The sequence below is a fragment of the Phyllobates terribilis genome, unplaced genomic scaffold (assembly GCF_046119375.1).
Source record: "Phyllobates terribilis strain yellow unplaced genomic scaffold, ASM4611937v1 Scaffold_2__4_contigs__length_985480577, whole genome shotgun sequence".
NCBI lineage: Eukaryota > Metazoa > Chordata > Amphibia > Anura > Dendrobatidae > Phyllobates > Phyllobates terribilis.
In genome coordinates this window covers 290,139,139-290,158,993 of record NW_027362762.1, presented here as the reverse complement: position 1 = coordinate 290,158,993, position 19,855 = coordinate 290,139,139, and the positions used below count along the sequence as shown (strand labels likewise).

Genomic DNA, 19,855 nt, shown 5'->3' with positions numbered 1-19,855 from the left:
ATCCAGCAGTAGTCCTCCATCATGTTCACGTTCCATCTACCTTGGCAACGTCGTTCCATCTCCTTGATATGCTGATGAAATCTTTCTCCTTGCTCTTCAATAGCAGCAACAAATTTCTCAGGAAAGTAGTCCAAATGTGAATGTAAAAAATGTAACTTTAACCCTTTTGTGCCAGAGCCCGTTTTCGCCTTCGTGACCGGGCTAATTTTTTCAATTCTGACCAGTGTCACTTTATTTGGTAATCACTCTGGAATGCTTCAATAGATTCCACTGATTCTGAGAATCTTTTGTTGTGGCATATTGTACTTCATGACAGTGGTAAAATCTATTCGCTATAAGTTGCTTTTATTTCTGAAAATATCAGAAATTTGGTTAAAATTTTGAAAAATTTTGCAATTTTCAAACTTTTAATTTTTTGACTTTTGGAATGCAAAATTGTCTGGAATCGATAGCGGACGCCATGTCGCGTTTGGAGAGCCCCTGAAGTGCCTAAACAGTGAAAACCCCCAACAAATGACCCCATTTTGGAAATTAGACCCCTCAATGAATTTATCTAGATGTGTGGTGAGCACCTTGCACCCCCAGAGGCTTCACAGAATTTTATAATGTTCAGCCGTGAAAATTAAAAAACACATTTTTACCACAAAACTGCTATTTTAGGGTAGCAAGAAAAAATGGACACCAACATTTGTTTTGCAATAGCTCATGAGTACATCGATACCAAATATGTGGTGGAAAACTACTGTCTGGAGCACGTCAGGGCTCGGAAGGGAAGGAGCACCATTTGAGTTTTGGAGTGCAAAATTGGCTGGAATCGATATCGGACGCCATGTCATGTTTGGAGAGCCCCTGATGTGCCTAAACTGTGGAAATCTCCCACAAGTGACCCCATTTTGGAAAGTACACCCCTTGAGGTATCCATCTGCTGGTGTGATGACCATCTTTTACAACCCACTCCTCTGAATTAATTCATCTAGTTGTGCAGAGAGCACACTGACACCACAGCTGTTCTATAGAAATGTATACCATTGGGTGGTAAAGAAAAAATAATTACCACTTTTTTATCACTAAAATGTTGTTTTAACTTCATATTATAATGGGAAAATGGGTAGATAGGTAAATGGTTACTACACCCATAGATGAATTCCCAGAGGGGTGTCATTACCACAATGGGGTCTCTTCAGGGGGGATTCTGCTGTTCTGGCACTTTAAAGAGCCGCTAAGTGCCAGAAGAGCAGAATTCCCCCTGAAGTGACCCCATTTCGGAAATGACACCCCTCTTGGAATTCATCTATGGGTTTAGTGGCCATTTTAACTCCATGGATGATTTCCATAAACAAGCACAAAGTGGAAGTTTTAGATTCTGGAGAAACACCCTCTCACCCCTGGAAATTGTTAAGTGAGCTCTACTCGAATGGTGTCATTCACTAAATAAACCAAATGTTTGAATGACAAAATGGGATAAATATTTAGAGTTTAAAAACGTGTTTTTTTGTGGAAGATTTTAAAGAACTCAGTGAGGCATAAGGCTGGCAGTGATGGGCAATAGTAGCGGGTATCATGCCGCATTCCTCTCTTAGTACATACACAACATCTTCTCTGGGGGTTCCTTCTTGTTTCTGTTGATGGAATGAGTGCAATAAAATGTCGGTAAGTGAGTCATTTCACATCTTCAGATTCTAATGGATAGGCGGGGCTACCATTTTCAAAAACAAGATTTTCAATTACCTTTTCCTGATAATCAAGCAAAGTATCTGAATTTCCAGCTTTTTTGTATAACACAAAATAATTATATGTGGCCACCTGAAACAAATAAATGACTAACTTTTTATACCAGGTATATGCTTTTCTTGATACCTGGTATGGCTGTAGAACCTGTTCTGCAAGGTCCACACTCCCCATGTATTTTATGTAGTCAATGACTGACACAGGTTTTTGCTTCGGAGTGGTGGATCCTAATTCTACAGTGGCACTTGTGGCATCTATGTGGATCGACCTGAGGATAAAAATATTTTTCTTATCCCTATACTTGAGGGCAAGCAGCTCTCCATTGCATACATCCCCTGACTGCCCCTTTTGGAACTTTTCATTGACCAATGTTTGTGGAAACCCCTGACCGTTTTTACAAATGGTCCCACAAGCTCCTATGTTGTGTTCAACCAAACTTTTAAATAGGTGTATGCTGGTATACTAATTGTCCACATACAGATTGTAGCCTTTTTGTAAAAATGGACTTATCAGCTCCCAAACGATTTTTCCAGATGTCCCCAGACAAGCAGGGCATCCTGGTGGGTTTAGTTGACTATTTTCCCCTCATAAATGCGAAAAGCTGATGTATATCCGACTGAACTTTCGCACATTTTACACAGCTTTATTTTGAACCTTTCCCTCTTAGATGGAATAAATTGCTTGAGGTGCAGTCTTCCTTTGAATTTTACAAAGGACTCATCAATAGAAATGTTTTGCATTGGGGTGTAGAGCCTTAAAAACTTTTCTGTCAAGTCTTCAATGATGGGTCTGATTTTATATAATCTGTCATGTTCTGGGACATTTCTGGGCAGGCATTGACTATTGTCGTTAAAATGTCAAAATCTCATGAGCATTTCATAACGGGACCTAAGAAGAACGACAGAAAATATAGGGGTGGCTTGAACAGGGTGATTGGACCAGTAGGACCGAATGCTCGTTTTTTTACCAAGCAAATGTAAGTCCTAAAAATGTTTTAATTTCCGGAACATTAGTTGGTGGCCATAAATTTGCCCTAGCATAATAGGATCATGGATTCTGGCTGATAAATTGGGAAGCGCATAAAATTGTTTGCACGACAATATGCTCTAGCAAGCGGTCTGTCAAAAACAAATTAAAAAATTAATTGGTCCAAAATCTTCCACCTCCACATTTATACCAGGAATGTCGTTAAAATAAGGGCTGATTGGAGTAGCCGAATCCGAAGCCTCCCATCTGGGAAATGCTACATCAAGTGGCAACGCCCCTTGTACATTGGCGTGCACCAATTCACTAGCACTAGGGACTGTGCTTGTACTGGGCAATGTTCCCTGATTTGGAGACGTTTATCCAGTAGCGCTATTTGCCTTTCTTATACGGGTCCTTGTGTTTGAGGATGGACCAGAATCACTGCTGGATTTTACACTTTAATTTGGAACAGGCACAGCGTCTCAGAATGTCTCACATTATGTGGCGACGACACTGTCAAAACCTAACAGGGCATACGCCTCCCTTGCAGTATAAGACTGATGGGCCATTTTATTCGTTTTTATATTTTTTGACATGACTAATAGACGTGACTGACGAGATTTACTGACGAGACTACTATCAAATTATTGGTAAAACAGTTGTGATCAAGTCTAACCCTAGCTTTAGCCTAATTCTAACTTTCTTCATGTTTTTTTTTCACTTTGTAGCAAATCGCTGACTGACACAGCTCTTGTCAGCAGCATTTGTCACACTGTTTCTCCTCTGATCGCTCACTGACAGGGGATCAGCGGCGAAACAGCGTTTTTATAAGGCAGATCGCCCGGGAAAGTTTGTTGCTATAACAAATTTTCCCAGTGATTGCTCTCATTGGCTGGCGTGACGCTGATATCATTGGGACCCGAACCAATCAGGTCTCTATGAGGTAAGGGGTCACCACCAGCGTTCTGCACCGAGATCATATATCATATAAAGGTACGTGGGAATCCCAATCACCGCAAAACCAGCTGTCACTTATCTTTTAAATGCCACGATCGCTATGGATTGCGGCATATAGAAGATAGGAACGGATTAACATCCCTATGATGTTACCTGTCAGAACTGTCGCTTGGCACTGGAATCGCAGCACTTGCAGGCCCCCAGGGTCCTGAGCGTTGCGAGACCGCCGACCGTTCATAAATGTCCGCGCTGCACAGAGCCCAGCAAGAGTGGACGTTTATGTACCGTGGACGGTCTCGAATCGGTTAAATTCATCAGACAACCCAAGGCTTTGAAACGTTTCAGCATGTTCTCCACAATGGACTTAAATATTGAATCTTTGTTGTTACCTACAAATTACCTAGTTGCTACCTTCTTCACGACTTCTTTAAAAAGAATCCCAAGCCATCTTCTCAACAGCTTTCATTTTGGTTTCGAACACGTCATCCTGCGTGGGTTTCCGAATATTCGGACCCACAAGAATGCCTTGCTTCAGTTTTGCTTCGGACAGTCCATGAAACTCGGTACACAGGTACTTAAAAGTCTCTTCTTCTTTCAGTAGAGCTTTCACAAACTGCTCCAGTACAAGCTTAATGTGGAGTGGTGGCAGGAGAACTTTAGTGGGATCAACTTAACTTTCTTCATCTATGTTCTTGAGTCCAGGTTGCAAAGATGTTCTCCTTGGCCAACTTTTTTGGCTCCAGTGATGAGTCCTATCCTGTCCGATTCACACAAAAGCATGGGTACTTTGTGTATCCTCCTTGCTGCCCAAGGAGTAAAGAAAGAACTTTCAGATCACCATATATTGACCATCCTTGATCCTCGTAATTAAGTTTCTTGAGAATAAAGTCTAAATTCTCATAGATTTCCTTCAAGTGCACAGTTTGCCCTACAGGCACTGAAGCATACTTGCTGCCACTGTGCAGTAGCACAGCTTTCAGACTTTTTTTTTCCATAAATCAATAAAGACTCTCCTCTCGCTCACATTGTACTAAATGTTAAATTCTTACCATCCACCCAGGAACATCATTGCAGTACACAAGAGCACCGTCTTGAGAAAAGCATGGAAGGAATTCCTTTTCTCTGCTTCTGCACCATGAAAAACCATTTCTAACCAATCTAATGACACCAAAATCATCCACCAAAGGTCACGTAATGGTGTCAAAGTATGGTGCAAGAAAAAACCCATGGAGTCAGTGTTTGTGAAAAAGCTGTACGTGATGGAATTTTTTCGATATTTTTACTGAGTTCAGCAGTAGAAAGGATATAGGAATCACCTCTTACTTTTCACAAAATTTTACCCTTGCAGACCTGGTAACTGTGCACTCAGTGTAGTCAATGGGAAGGCTGGAAAACCCCCACACTGGTGCCCGGGGGTCTTCTTGAGATGTTTCTGTAGTGTTTTAGTTATTGCTTAATAGATTTACAAATAAGATTAGAGAAAAAAAAATCACTAACATTTACAAAACTCTGAAGGCTCATTCACACGGATGAGAAAAACAGCCCAATTATTCTGGGCAGAGAGTGCTCCGTTCTTCGGCCACATAGGAGCGTTGCCTAGAGTGATCACAAAGCTTGTGTGCACAGAGCCTTGCTGCTGTGGTTTTCACACAGGGACTTCATTACTGTAGGCATACAGCTGCAGGTATACATCATGGTCTCCGGCTGCACACGTGGCCCTTCTCTGAGGCATGCTGCTGTACAGAGCGCAGTAACGGGAGGACCCCCATAGAGCAGGCCTAGCAGCCCACCCCCTCACAGTGCAGCCCCCGTATGTACGCGCCACACACACGTCTCCCGGGACGGACGCGTCACTCCCCAGCAGCTCAGCACCGCGAGTAGCGGGTACAGGAGGCTGACAGCTGCCGCACGCTCATTGGCTATGGAGAGGAGGATAGCGGCTTCTTGCAGCCAATGAAAGTGCGCGGCGTGACGTCACGCAGTGAGGGTCTTTCACAGCTGCCTGGGGATCCCGGAAGCGGCTGGTGTGTGAGTGCAGGGCGAGCATCCTGTGTGCGGAGGACGGACGGCGGCGGTGGCGGCGGGATCCCGGTGTCTCCACGTACATAACCAGCTGACACTAGTGCTAGTCTCCTTGCTCGCACAATGAGTGCCCTGCACACAGCCTGCCTCCTCCTCTGTGCCCTCTCCTGCCTCATTGCCCAGGCTGCAGCCAAAGGAGTGACTGCAAGCTTAGCTGCCAAGTGGCCAGAGAGCCCCCTGTTACTGGAGGCCAGGTGTGGTAACTGCAGCATCATATCTACACAATGCAAGCCTACAGGGACGATCTGCTGCTGTGTAGTGTGGGGGCAGATGTAGCAGTGCGGAGATTGTCCTGTGACACAGCTAGTATTAGGATGTTATTATTATTATTATCTTATATAGTGCCATTAATTCCACAGCGCTTTAGTTGTGTTTTTCATAGGACTGCGGATTAATTACATGCATAACTCTTAGAGCATCATGCAGCGCCAATGTTGGCCCTTTAAGTGACATATTCCCCTATGCTACATTTTGGCATAGCTCACCAGTACCCAGCAGTCTGGAGATTACGCTCCATATATATCCATCTACCAGCTTCCTCCACTATAGTTGCCTTCCATGAATCGTACCCAATGATTAGCAGTAGAAGGAGTGAGGGGCTGTGGTTGGACACGGGGCGTGCCTTGGAGAGGCTGTGGTTGGACACGGGGAGAAGCTGTGGTTGGACACGGGGCGTGACGGGGAGGGGCTGTGGTTGGACACGGGGCGTGACGGGGAGAGGCTGTGGTTGGACACGGGGCGTGACGGGGAGAGGCTGTGGTTGGACACGGGGCGTGACGGGGAGAGGCTGTGGTTGGACACGGGGCGTGACGGGGAGAAGCTGTGGTTGGACACGGGGCGTGACGGGGAGAAGCTGTGGTTGGACACGGGGCGTGACGGGGAGAAGCTGTGGTTGGACACGGGGCGTGACGGGGAGAAGCTGTGGTTGGACACGGGGCGTGACGGGGAGAAGCTGTGGTTGGACACGGGGCGTGGCGGGGAGGGGTTGTGGTTGGACACGGGGTGTGGCGGGGAGGAGTTGTGGTTGGACACGGGGCGGGGTTGTGGTTGGACACGGGGCGGGGAGGGGTTGTGGTTGGACACGGGGCGTGGCGGCCAGGGGTTGTGGTTGGACACGGGGCGTGGCGGGGAGGGGTTGTGGCTGGACACGGGGCGTGACGGGGAGAGGCTGTGGCTGGACACGGGGCGTGACGGGGAGAGGCTGTGGCTGGACACGGGGCGTGACGGGGAGAGGCTGTGGCTGGACACGGGGCGTGGTGGGGAGGGGCTGTGGCTGGACACGGGGCGTGGTGGGGAGGGGCTGTGGCTGGACACGGGGCGTGGCGGGGAGGGGCTGTGGTTGGACACGAGCGTGACGGGGAGGGGCTGTGGTTGGACACGGGGCGTGACGGTGAGAGGTTGGGGTTGGACACGGGGCGTGACGGGGAGAAGCTGGGGTTGGACACGGGGCAGCAGCTGCACAGGTATAACAGATCTTTTATCATCAATTCTACAGTTCTGTATTCTAGTAATTGATTACTGCTTTATCCAGATTACCAGCAATGTTCCAGGGCCCTCCGGTGCAGATGCCACTTTTACCCCCTCATACATACTGACGTGCTCCTTTCATATTCCCAGATCAGGTTATTATTTCCTATTCTGCTGTCTTGGAAACATACAACAGTTACCGTATTTTTTACTTTTTAGTGAATTCATTGCTGAAGAAGGAAATGACAAGTTTTGGCAGTTTTTGGGAACAGTGCAGGAGATGACTATATACAGAAACAAGGGTAAGTGAAGTGTCTCACCTTCCAAATAATCTTGTTAGGCTTGGAGGGGGGGGTGTGAGGGTCTTTCTAAAGTATTTGGATCGCCGTTCTAAGCTGCTCAGCATATGGTTGTGCACATAAAATAATGTGGCATCTGCTCGGGTTCGTCTTCTCTCAGGTCCTCTGCAGAGGGCAGTAATCGGACCATATGATAAGTGAAAAATAATTATATGTAGAACTATAAAATGTCCCAACGTTTATTACCCATATTAAACACATAATAAGTATAAGGTATAGGAAGCACTTCAAAAGCATTCACACTTATCAGGCAGAATTTTGTTTCTTTTTTTTACCCACTTATTTAGCACCATTAATTCCACAGCACTTTACAGACATCACTGTCCCCATTGGGGCTCACAATCTACATTCCCTATCTGTGCAGGATTCTCTAAACCATCTCAGACAGATATCTGTCCATCCTCTGATGGTGAACTAAATGCCGTATAGCAGGGGCAGACATAGCATTGCTGCAACCTGTGTAGTGACACAGGGTTCCAAAGGGTAAGGGGGGGTCACATATACCTCCAAGGCAACAAACTGATTCTATTAAACACATTATTGGACTGCAAACAACCTGTATACTATTCTTGCACAGGGGCTTTCTTCTGTCTGTGTCCACCACTGTCATATAGTACCTTCCCCTGAGGAGGTGCCACATGAGATACATGTAGAGCATAACACGGTGCTGGGCAGGCAGACTGACGACATAGGTAAAAAGTTTCTATACTCTTTTGATTAGGGGCAGTGTTGCTTGTTACTACATGGCATTAGCTTGGGCTAGAAGCCATTCATGTATGTACTGGCTCAAGTGTATGATGGATGTACATGTCTCTATGTATTCATATATGGGTGAGGATCTACCCGATCTGTGTTACGGTACATTCACAACGACGTTTGTTCAGTCCAAGTGTTGTCTGTGTGGAGGAAGGACTGTACATAGACAAGATACAAATCAGTGTTCGTTAATCTGTGAGCTCACTGGAATGTTTTTCCACTCTGATAACTGTCTGTGTGGGGTAAAAAAATTCAGCTTTCACTATTTTTTGTTTTTCGGATGAGACGTACCTATACTATTCAATGGGTGCATAAAAACACATGCAATATGGACATATGTGGCATCCGTTATTATTCAGTGCAAATAAAAACACAGGAAACCATTTAGTCTTGTATGACTTTTTTGAATATTGATGTATAAAGAATAAGGCTTTGTGCCCACTATGCGTTTTTTAAGCGTTTCCGCAGCGGCAATTCCGCCGCAGAAACGCTTAAAAAACGCTTGGTAGAAGGTCTGCAATGTTCCCCAATGATAATCCGCATGTGCACATGCTGCGGATTATCATTGCGGAAAAATCCACAGCACTACCAATTATTTTACATAATCGCGGCGTTTTTGCCATCATTGACTTGCACTGAATCGCTTAATATCCGCATCACTTCATGTGCACATGCGGATATTAAGCGATTCAATGTGCGGATGGTACCCAGGTCTGGAGAAGAGGAGACTCTCATCCAGACCCGGGTACCATAGTAAAAAAAAAAACACATTATACTCACCTTCTGATGGCCCCCGGTCTCCTTAGTGATGCGTCCTGGCTCCCCGGCAGCTCGCGATGGTCTAAAAGGACCTTCCATGATGTAATTTAGTCATGTGACGGGTCACGCGACCGCTGACGTTGGCAGTCGCGTGATCTGTCACATGACTAAATGACGTCATGGACGGTCCTTCTACACCACCGCGGGCCACCGGGGAGTCGGAGAAGTAGACCGGGGGCCATCGGAAGGTGAGTATAATGTGTTTTTTTTTTTTTTATTGTTTTTTTTTTAACTAACTTGGTCACACTATATAAAATGCCGTTTGCATGGATTTATATAGTGTGACCAAGTTGTCAAGCACTTTTCTAAGTGATGCTAAAATCGCTTGGAAAGCGCTTGACAACCCGTATCCGAAATCGCATGTGCAAGACGCGTGACAAACGCTTGTCCCTGGCTGAAAAAACGCATGTACAATCCGCATGCGTTTTTTCTGCCAGGGAGATGCAGAAACGCTCAGGAAAAATCCGGAGCAATTCTGCATCGTGGGCACATAGCCTAACTGTTGTCATATAGATATGAAGAATGCAGATATGGGGGACAATATGAATGAAAAATCGTCTGTGTTTTGTCAATGACAAACAGACAGTTCTTAATAAATTCATGAGAATGTAACCTAAGGTGAAAAACAGAATGGTTTTTCTTCCGTGTCATTTTTCTCCTATGTTTTGCATCCGTGTTGCATTTGATTTTAAAAACCAAAGGGTGTATAATGTCTGAATTTTTTTTTATCCATTGACTCTTAAAGGGGTTTTTTCTCTCCTTTAAAAATAAATAGTCCACAAATGATAGAACTTGTGTAAAATAACAAAATCAGATAGTACTAGCCCTCCATAGATCCAGAGTCTGCTCTCCACTGCTGCTGCTGACTCTTGGCTGCTGTCACATTAATAGCTCACATCACCGCTGCTGCCAATCACTGCCCTGAATGCGGGGAAGGTAAATACTGTCTGATTTTGTTATTTTGCCTGCGTTCGGGACTACTTTTTTAAAAGGTAAAAACCCTTTTATGAATTGTTCAGATAAAACATAGATGGAAAACTGAAAGTAGAAAGAATGTCTTCCATTTTTCATCCGTTTTTTATGGATCCCTATAGAGTTTAATTGCCAAGTCTAATTCGCAAAACTGATAAGAATAGGAGATGCTCCGGGTCTCACAGGTCAGACACGGGAATCCATTTTTTTTTTAAACTGATGTGTTTGGATCAATGAAACTCTATGGGTTAGTGCTGTCCGAGGTAAAAAATTGATGTGTACAAGGTATGTGTGAATGTATAGGGCTTCTTTTTTAATAATCTGTATCCAAACAATCTAAGTTTTTGTTATTCATTCTGCTAATCACTATATAGGGGGGGTTCTGACTGTTACAAACGATGTGTCTAGCCCCATTTATAAGAGGTTTCTTTGCAATTTGCATTTTTGGAGACACCTCCTTGTCTGTTTTACTTATAATATGGCATCTTGTATTAATGTGATTTGAACTACCATTCCCTTTTAAAACCACAATTCTGAATGTCACATGGCACAATGTAGCTGCAATATTTCGGATACTGCCTTTAGATCGCCATAGGGATTTATAGGAATCTAAGGCTTTGTTCACACAAGCATCGTGGCTTCTCTTATTGCCTGAGCCATGACGTTTATTGGATTCTAGTCATCAAATAGCAACAAAAACCTGATCTAATGGTCCACAGCCATGTTCAATGATTGAAAAGTTCAAATATTGCTTAAGTTAATATATGACCAAAGTAAAACCCACCTTAGGCAGTATTTGTATGTTCAGTATTTAACAAGATTATCTGCATGTTAACAGTATACAGTTACAAGATTAATGTTGTCTACAGATATCTAAAAGGCAACACTGGCTTTGTGCTCTCATCTGCATAGTTGATGGGTGCAGCAGCAACCAACTATTTATATGCGCTAGTCAACATGTTCTTTTGTCTTGGGTAATATTCACAAGACATTTGACCCTACACTCAGTGGCTCTATCGTGGCTTACGTCCGAACCGCCCGAAAACGAGATTTGGGCATATGCGCTGACAGGGCCATTGACTATAGTGATGCAGATGGAGTCAAAGTGTGCTGTTGTACATAAATTTCAGCCGTATACATCTATTGGAGGCGGGCAGCAACATGTAGTAGACTGCGTCTTGTTTCCAGCCTAAACTGTCACTCCTTCTCCATCATTATAGTCAATGTCCCCGTCAGCTCATAGATCCCAATCTTGTTTTGCTGGAATTCAGACGTAAGCCCCAGTGAAACCACTGAAATTAGCGTCAAACATAACATGAGCGATGCCTTGGTCCTATAGATGCTGTGGGGAACTTATCATAACGAGTATTGTACACCAGTCATGTTCTCATAGCCCGCTTGAGTAAGGTGTTCCAAATTTATTAGGAGGTGCGCCGTACTCTTTGAGCTGTCCATGTGCCCGAAATCAAATGTACAACAGGTTTGAGCTGTCGTGGATTTTTTTTTGCTATAATATACAACAGTTCTTTTGCCATATGACATATTGAATTTGTTGTATGGCTGTAACCTGTTAGAAAAGTCCAAAAGCAACAAGGTAAAAGGTTATATATTTTGAGACATTTTGAAGCCAGAAAACAAGCATAGTGGGTTTGGATAATGATATACCATATACACTGCTGAGCAGCCTTTTTAGGATACAGAGTTGTATGAGATGGATTCTAAGGACTGATCCTGAACTGCAATAAGAGACCGATCACATAGACTGGAGTGGCCATCTATTTTGTTTCACTATTTGTAAGCCAAAACCAGGAGTACATCCAAAACACAGAAATGGAGCAAATGTTCTTTTATATTATCTTTGTTACCTTAAATACTTAACCACTGTACGACCTTTGACGTATAGGTACGTCATAGGTCGCCTCCCTCTCTTTGGTGCGGGCTCTGGCGCTGAGCCTGCATCTTTTCAGGCACATGGCAGCTAATTTGATCAGCTGTCATGTGCCCCTAACAACCGCGGGTGGAATCGCGATCCACTCGCGGCTGTTAACATGTTAAATGACGCTGTCAAACACTGACAGCGGCATTTAACTCTTGCTTACCGGAAGCGCATCACAAACTCCGCCCATCGGTACCCCTGTCACATGATTGCGGGGCACCGATGGGTTGGCATGACAGCCGGGGGTCTACTGAAGACCCCTGTGCCTGTCATTGCACAGTCTCTATGGATGCCGGCCCATGGCCGGCATTCTTAGGAGATGGTCATTTCTGCAACACATAGCAAGTAGTGATGCGCGAGCCTGCTCGGTGCTCGCCGAGTATTTCCGGGTTGCTCGGGCGGGAACTCGGGTCCCCTCCCTGCATGTTTGGCGCTCTTTAGAGAGCCAATGAACATGCAGGGATTGCCTGCCATGCACTGTAATGCCGTAGCCATGTTGGTTGTGGCATTACAGTGATTGGCTGGCCGCGCAGGTCATCAGATCTATATCAGACCTGGCGCCGCCATGCTTGTCACAGTCACTCCGGATCAGACAGTGTAGGGAGAGCTGCTGCTGTGTCAGGGAGAGATTTGATCGTGTATTAGGTAGTGTAGGGAGAAAAAACGTACATTACACATATCCATCTTAACAAACAGTCCTTCTGAGGACTAATCCATCTGCAGAGATATCAGGCAGGCAGGGTGTATAGGCAGGCAGTGTATATAGCAGACTGCAGTGCATATAGCACAAGAGGCTCCATACCAATTCTGCCTTCTGCTGCTGTTAGATATTTCTATACAAAGGCCCAGGTCTCAGGGGCCAGGAATACTTTTCTTTGGATCTTAATCCTCATTATTTGCTTAAAAAGCAATCCGGAGAACACCATTTTTTTCTGCGCAATTTGCTTGTTGGCACTGCAGAATACAGCCAGTTCCTTTCCATATTAGAGCTCTAGAAATCCGGCTATTTAAAACCGTGTTTTCTCCGTCACACGGATCACATATACGCTGTCAGAAAATACTGCCATTTCTGGCCTCCATTAAAAATTTCCTTTAGTGTGCCATTGAAGCAATTCACCGCAGTTTGCTGTTCAAACTACTTACCTACAGGCCAGGTATTTAAAACTCTGTTTTCTCTATCACACGGATCACATATAAGTTCGCTCCAAACTCAGTCATTTGTAGTGAGCGTGGAAGATACTGTCCTCCATTTAAAATGGGCAAGGCACGTGGCAAGGGACGCGGAACTGGACGTGATGGTAATGGTGCATGCAGAGGCTGAGGACAAGGCCGTGGGTTAGCCGAAATTGTGCCACAACAAACACCCACATCTTCTCGCCTGACCTTCCTGTCCCAATTTCTAGGGGACCGCAGCACACCACTATTGAACCCAGAGCAGTGTCAAAAGGTTGTTGGTTGGATAGCAGATAATGCTTCTAGTCACTTAGCCACCACCACCACCCTGTCTTCCACACGGTCAAGTCTCAGTAGCCGTGAGTCTGGACTGCATATTCCTCACCCTGATCCTTCTTCCTCCCACCATGCCGAGTACCCATAGACAACTGATCCCACACTTGGACACTCTGAAGAGCTGTTCACTTTTCCATTTATAGATTCGGGCCTCTCGCCCGGTCCACTTGAAGCGGGGCAAGAGGAGATAGCGTGTAGTGATGCCCAAATATTTGAGCAGCCACGGTCACACGAAGCCGACGGTGGGAAAGTGTCACAAGAGGTGGACGATGATGAGACACAATTGCCAGAAAGTCAGGAGGAGGACCAGGGTGCGGAAGTGGAAGACGAGGTGGTGGATGATGTAGCATCGGCGTCTCTGCCCCGTACTTGGCAGAGACGCCGTCCCTCTCACCTCCCCGCTCCAGGCGCGGCGTCCTCCAGCGCTTCTCTCCCCGCTGCTTCCGGCATGCGCTCCTTCCCCGGCAGTGTGCTTAGGGCGCGCTCCCCCTCTCTTAAATAGACCGCGCGCGCCGTCCTAAGGAGTCCCCGGCCAATTGCCGGAGGACCTCCCATATATAAGGCACCTCCTCCAAAATGGAGGTGCCCGAGCAATGTTGTTGCAAAGCCTTCACTCTGCTTTAGCCCTCAGGTCCCGTTACCAGTTACCTGCCAGTCACCTGCCAGATTCCTGCTTGTTACCTGCCAGTCACCTGCCAGATTCCTGCTTGATACCTGCCTGATATCCGCTTACCTGCTTGCAAGCCTGCGGTCCGACGGTCTGCCTTCCGACACCTGTCAGTCTGTCTATGAACCAGCCTGCCCGCTCACCGGGGAGCGCTCACCTACTACCTGTCTGCTAGCCTACCTGGAGGCTCCGCCGTCACGTGCTGTGACCACCTGCCTGTCCAGAGACTCTTGCCTGCTCACCTGGGAGCGCTCACCTGCTACCTGCCTGCTAGCCTACCTGGAGGCTCCGCCGTCACTTGCTGTGACCACCTGCCTGTCCAGAGACTCTTGCCCGCTCGCCTGGGAGCGTCCACCTGCTACCTGCCTGCTAGCCTACCTGGAGGCTCTGCCGTCACTTGCCGTGACCACCCGCCTGTCTAGAGACTGTCCCCGTCACTAGCCGTGACTACCTGCCCGCCTTCCCTGGGAGCCACCCGCTTCCTTACAAGGAGTGCCCCCTTGTATAGTTGCTCAGAGGTTCCACCTCCCAGACCCGTTACAGTTTGCTCGGGCCATGGAACCCGGTGGTCCCCAGATCTCCGATCTACACCAGGAAGTCTTACGTCAGAAAACTCAGCAGGAGGTGGTACTGTCCTATCTACGGTCCGTTAACTCTCGTCTAGGCGCATTGTGTGACTCGTCTTTGTCTACCTCTGGTCCAGCCGTGCCCATTCCTGCGGTACCGCAATCCAGTCCCTTCATGGTACCCGACTATGGACCTCGGCTTCTGGCACCTCCACGCTTTGCCGGCGAACCTACTTTAGCTCGGGGTTTCATAAACCAGTGCACCCTGCACTTTGAGCTATTGGCATACCAGTTCATCTCCGACCGGGCCAAGGTGGCCTTCATCATGTCCCATCTCACTGGGGAGGCACTGGCATGGCTAAATCCCCTGTGGGAGAGAGGGGATCCCCTGGTGTCCGACCTGCCGTCTTTCCTCGCTGCTTTCTGGAAAGTCTGCGATGAACCTGGACTGAAAACCTCTTCTGCCTCCTCTCTGCTACGTCTCCGCCAAGGGAGTCTTACCATGGGCCAATATGCCATACGGTTCCGCACCCTCGTTTCTGAGCTTACCTGGGAAAATGAGGCTCTGGTGTCCGTCTTCTGGGAGGGTCTTTCCGGTCGGATTAAGGACGAGTTAGCTGGTCGGGACATTCCTACCACTCTGGATGACCTGGTGTCACTAGCTACCCGGATTGGCATCCGGTTCCAAGAACGTGCCAAAGAGACTGCCTGGGAGAAAGACTTTTCTTGCTCTGCTCCTACTTCCCTGAGACCTGCCTCTCAACCAGTCACTCCGCGGGCGCCCTCGCCTGAACCTATGCAGATCGACCAGACCAAGATGGTCAGATCTCGCCAAGAATGTCGCCGAGCCGAGGGAAGCTGTTTCTATTGTGGCAGTATGGAGCACTTCATCCGTTCCTGCCCGGAAAAGCCAGGAAACGCCAGTGTCTAGGACCGCTCGGAGAGGTCGTCCTAGACAAAAGTAAGCCCTCTCCGTCTCTGACTTTACCGGTCTCTATTGCTTGGGGAGAAAACCATCACTTTGAACTCGCCCACCTGGATTCTGAAGCAGCTGGAAACCTCATCTCCCAGTCTCTGGTAGAGAGATACCGTATTCCCACCAAGCCCCTGGCTGAACCATTGTCAGTCGCCTCCGTGGATGGAAGACTTCTCTCGGAGACCATCCTGCTCGTCACTGAACCCATAACCCTGCAGGTGGGAATGCTGCACTCTGAGGAAATCTCATTCCATGTGCTGTCCGGACTTTCTCACTCCCTGTTGCTAGATCTACCTTGGCTCCAGACACACGAACCCGTATTGAACTGGCGATCCGGTGAAGTACTCCGATGGGGTCCAGACTGCCATAGGACCTGCCTGGTTCCGGTCCGCCCAGCTCGCCCTCCACCTACTCCAGCTAATTTACCAGGTCTTCCGGCTCCTTACTGGCCCTATGCGGACGTCTTCGGTAAGAAGGAAGCAGAGACGTTGCCACCCCATAGGCCATATGACTGCCCGATCGACCTGGTACCTGGCACCACTCCTCCCCGTGGGCGTATCTACCCGTTGTCTGCAGCCGAGACCCGGTCCATGTCTGAGTACATTGAAGAGAATCTGGCTAGGGGATTTATCCGAAAATCTACCTCCCCGGCTGGAGCCGGATTCTTCTTTGTCAAAAAGAAAGACGGCTCGCTACGTCCCTGTATTGACTACAGAGGACTCAATCTCATCACGGTAAAAAACAAAATACCCCCTGCCGCTCATCTCCGAATTGTTTGACCGTCTCAAGGGCGCCAGGATCTTCTCCAAGCTGGATCTGCGAGGAGCATATAACCTGGTCCGTATTCGTCAAGGAGACGAGTGGAAGACGGCATTCAATACCCGGGACGGTCACTATGAGTACCTTGTGATGCCCTTCGGTCTCTGTAATGCTCCCGCTGTCTTTCAAGAACTAGTCAACGACATCTTCCGTGACCTCCTGTACTCCTGCGTAGTGGTATACCTGGACGATATCTTGGTCTTCTCTCCGGATCTCCCCACACACCGAAGGGATGTTCGTCAGGTCCTGCTTAGGCTTCTATGCCAAATACGAGAAGTGCTTCTTCGACCAGACCTCCCTACCGTTCTTGGGCTATGTCATCTCCCAGACAGGTCTGCAAATGGATCCCGAGAAGCTCTCTTCCGTTCTAAAATGGCCTCGTCCTGAAGGTTTGAAGGCGATACAGCGATTCCTGGGCTTCGCTAATTACTATCGTCTTTTCATCCCACACTTCTCATCTCGGATTGCTCCCATATCTGCACTCACCCGTAAGGGGGCTAATCCCAGGACATGGTCGCCTGAAGCCAAGGAGGCCTTCCTTTCCTTAAAGAAAGCCTTCTCCTCTGCTCCCGTCCTGCACCGTCCAGACTGTAATAAACAATTCTACCTGGAGGTTGATGCCTCCTCCTCCGGAGCCGGAGCGGTACTCACCCAAAAATCTTCTACCGGGAGAATGGTAACCTGCGGCTTCTTCTCCAAAATCTTCTCCTCGTCTGAGCGCAACTACTCCATAGGAGACCGTGAATTGCTAGCCATCAAATTGGCACTGGGGGAGTGGCGCTATCTGCTTGAAGGGGCTCTCTACCCGGTAATTATCTACACGAATCACAAAAACCTGGCATATCTCCAAAATGCCCAGAGACTCAATCCTCGCCAGGCCCGGTGGTCGTTGTTTTTTGCCCGCTTCGACTTCATTCTTCATTTCCGTCCGGCGGACAAGAACGTCAAAGCTGATGCCTTGTCCCGGTCCTTCCTGTCCTCCGATCAAGAGGAGGAGCCTACGCACATCATCGACTCCTCCAAGGTGATGAATGTGGCCCCCTTGGATCTGACTCGTCTCCCACCCGGTAAGACGTTTGTAGCTGTACCAGATCGGGAGAGGGTTCTTCGCTGGGGACATTCTTCTAAACTAGCTGGCCATGCTGGCCAAAAGAAGACCTTCCAACTCATTACCCGGCATTACTGGTGGCCTACCCTGCGTATGGACGTGGTAGACTTCGTCGCGGCCTGCTCATCCTGTGCCCGTAACAAAGTTCCCAGACATCTTCCAGCCGGCCATCTCCTGCCCCTTCCCGTACCTGCTGCTCCTTGGCAGCACATTGCTATGGACTTTATCACCGATCTTCCTATTTCTGCCGGTTGTACAGTCATTTGGGTTGTCGCTGACCGCTTTTCTAAGATGGCCCACTTCATTCCCCTGCCTGGTCTCCCATCTGCACCCGAGCTGGCTAAAGACTTTATCCGCCACATCTTCCGTATCCATGGCCTGCCCCTCCATATCATGTCGGATCGTGGGGTTCAGTTCACCTGACGCTTCTGGAGAGCCACATGTAAGCTGCTTGACATCACCCTGGACTTCTCCTCCGCTTACCACCCACAGTCCAATGGTCAAGTGGAGCGGATCAATCAGATCCTGACCAGTTACCTCCGGCACTTCGTTAATGCAAACCATTCGGACTGGGTGGATCTCCTACCATGGGCCGAGTTCTCTTACAATAACCATGAGAGCGAATCCTCTTCCAAATCCCCGTTCTTTATAGTCGGTGGCCAACATCCCCGGATTCCACTTCCTGTCTCCGTTTCTGTGGACAACCCTGCTGCGGAGTCTCTTGTCAGCGAATTTTCTACTATTTGGGAGAGTACTAGGTCCGCTCTTCTTCTGTCCTCTGAGCGGATGAAGAGATATGCTGATAAGAGACGTCTGGATCCGCCTCAATTCCGTCCGGGAGACAAGGTTTGGCTCTCGTCCAAACATGTGCGGCTCAAAGTACCCTCCTTCAAGTTGGGCCCTCGATTCATCGGTCCCTTCGAAGTCCTCAGGCAAATTAACCCTGTGGCCTACAAATTAAAACTCCCGGCCACCCTACGGATTCCCAACTCCTTCCACGTATCTCTCCTCAAACCCGTTGTCTTTAACTCTTTTTCCAATAATCCAGGTGCCCCTCCTGCTTCCGTTTCCGCTGATGACGTCTTTTAGGTAGAGAGTATTCTGGCCTCCAAGAGGGTAAGAGGAAAAACCTTTTTTCTGGTGGATTGGAGGGGGTTTGGTCCTGAGGAGAGAACTTGGGAACCCAGGGAGAACATCAACGCCCCGCTTCTCCTTGAAAAATTTCTTTCTGGCCAAAAAAAGAGGGGGCCTAAAGGGGGGGGTACTGTAGCATCGGCGTCTCTGCCCCGTACTTGGCAGAGACGCCGTCCCTCTCACCTCCCCGCTCCAGGCGCGGCGTCCTCCAGCGCTTCTCTCCCCGCTGCTTCCGGCACGTGCTCCTTCCCCGGCAGTGTGCTTAGGGCGCGCGCGCGCTCCCCCTCTCTTAAAGGGACCGCGCGCGCCGTCCTAAGGAGTCCCCGGCCAATTGCCGGAGGACCTCCCATATATAAGGCACCTCCTCCAAAATGGAGGTGCCCGAGCAATGTTGTTGCAAAGCCTTCACTCTGCTTCAGCCCTCAGGTCCCGTTACCAGTTACCTGCCAGTCACCTGCCAGATTCCTGCTTGTTACCTGCCAGTCACCTGCCAGATTCCTGCTTGATACCTGCCTGATATCCGCTTACCTGCTTGCAAGCCTGCGGTCCGACGGTCTGCCTTCCTACACCTGTCAGTCTGTCTATGAACCAGCCTGCCCGCTCACCGGGGAGCGCTCACCTACTACCTGTCTGCTAGCCTACCTGGAGGCTCCGCCGTCACTTGCTGTGACCACCTGCCTGTCCAGAGACTCTTGCCCGCTCACCTGGGAGCGTCCACCTGCTACCTGCCTGCTAGCCTACCTGGAGGCTCTGCCGTCACTTGCCGTGACCACCCGCCTGTCTAGAGACTGTCCCCGTCACTTGCCGTGACCTCCTGCCCTTCTACCCAGAGACTGTCCCCGTCACTAGCCGTGACTACCTGCCCGCCTTCCCTGGGAGCCACCCGCTTCCTTACAAGGACTGCCCCCTTGTATAGTTGCTCAGAGGTTCCACCTCCCAGACCCGTTACAGATGATATAGTAACTGACCCAACCTAGCAGGAGGACATGCAGAGCGAGGACAGCAGCACACAGGGGGAGGGAGGCAGAGCACAC

General features: G+C 48.4%; 1 protein-coding gene across 1 annotated transcript in view; it reads left to right on the top strand.

The window, feature by feature from the left end:
- The first annotated feature begins 5,618 nt into the window (after positions 1 to 5,618).
- Positions 5,619 to 19,855, top strand: part of UGGT2 (UDP-glucose glycoprotein glucosyltransferase 2) — a 399,382-nt gene continuing 385,145 nt past the window's right edge. Inside the window, exons 1-2 of the mRNA XM_073664152.1 lie at positions 5,619 to 5,927; positions 7,420 to 7,502. Of these exons, the coding sequence (XP_073520253.1) occupies positions 5,797 to 5,927; positions 7,420 to 7,502 (214 nt within the window). The 5' untranslated portion in view covers positions 5,619 to 5,796. The remainder of the gene's footprint in view (positions 5,928 to 7,419; positions 7,503 to 19,855) is intronic.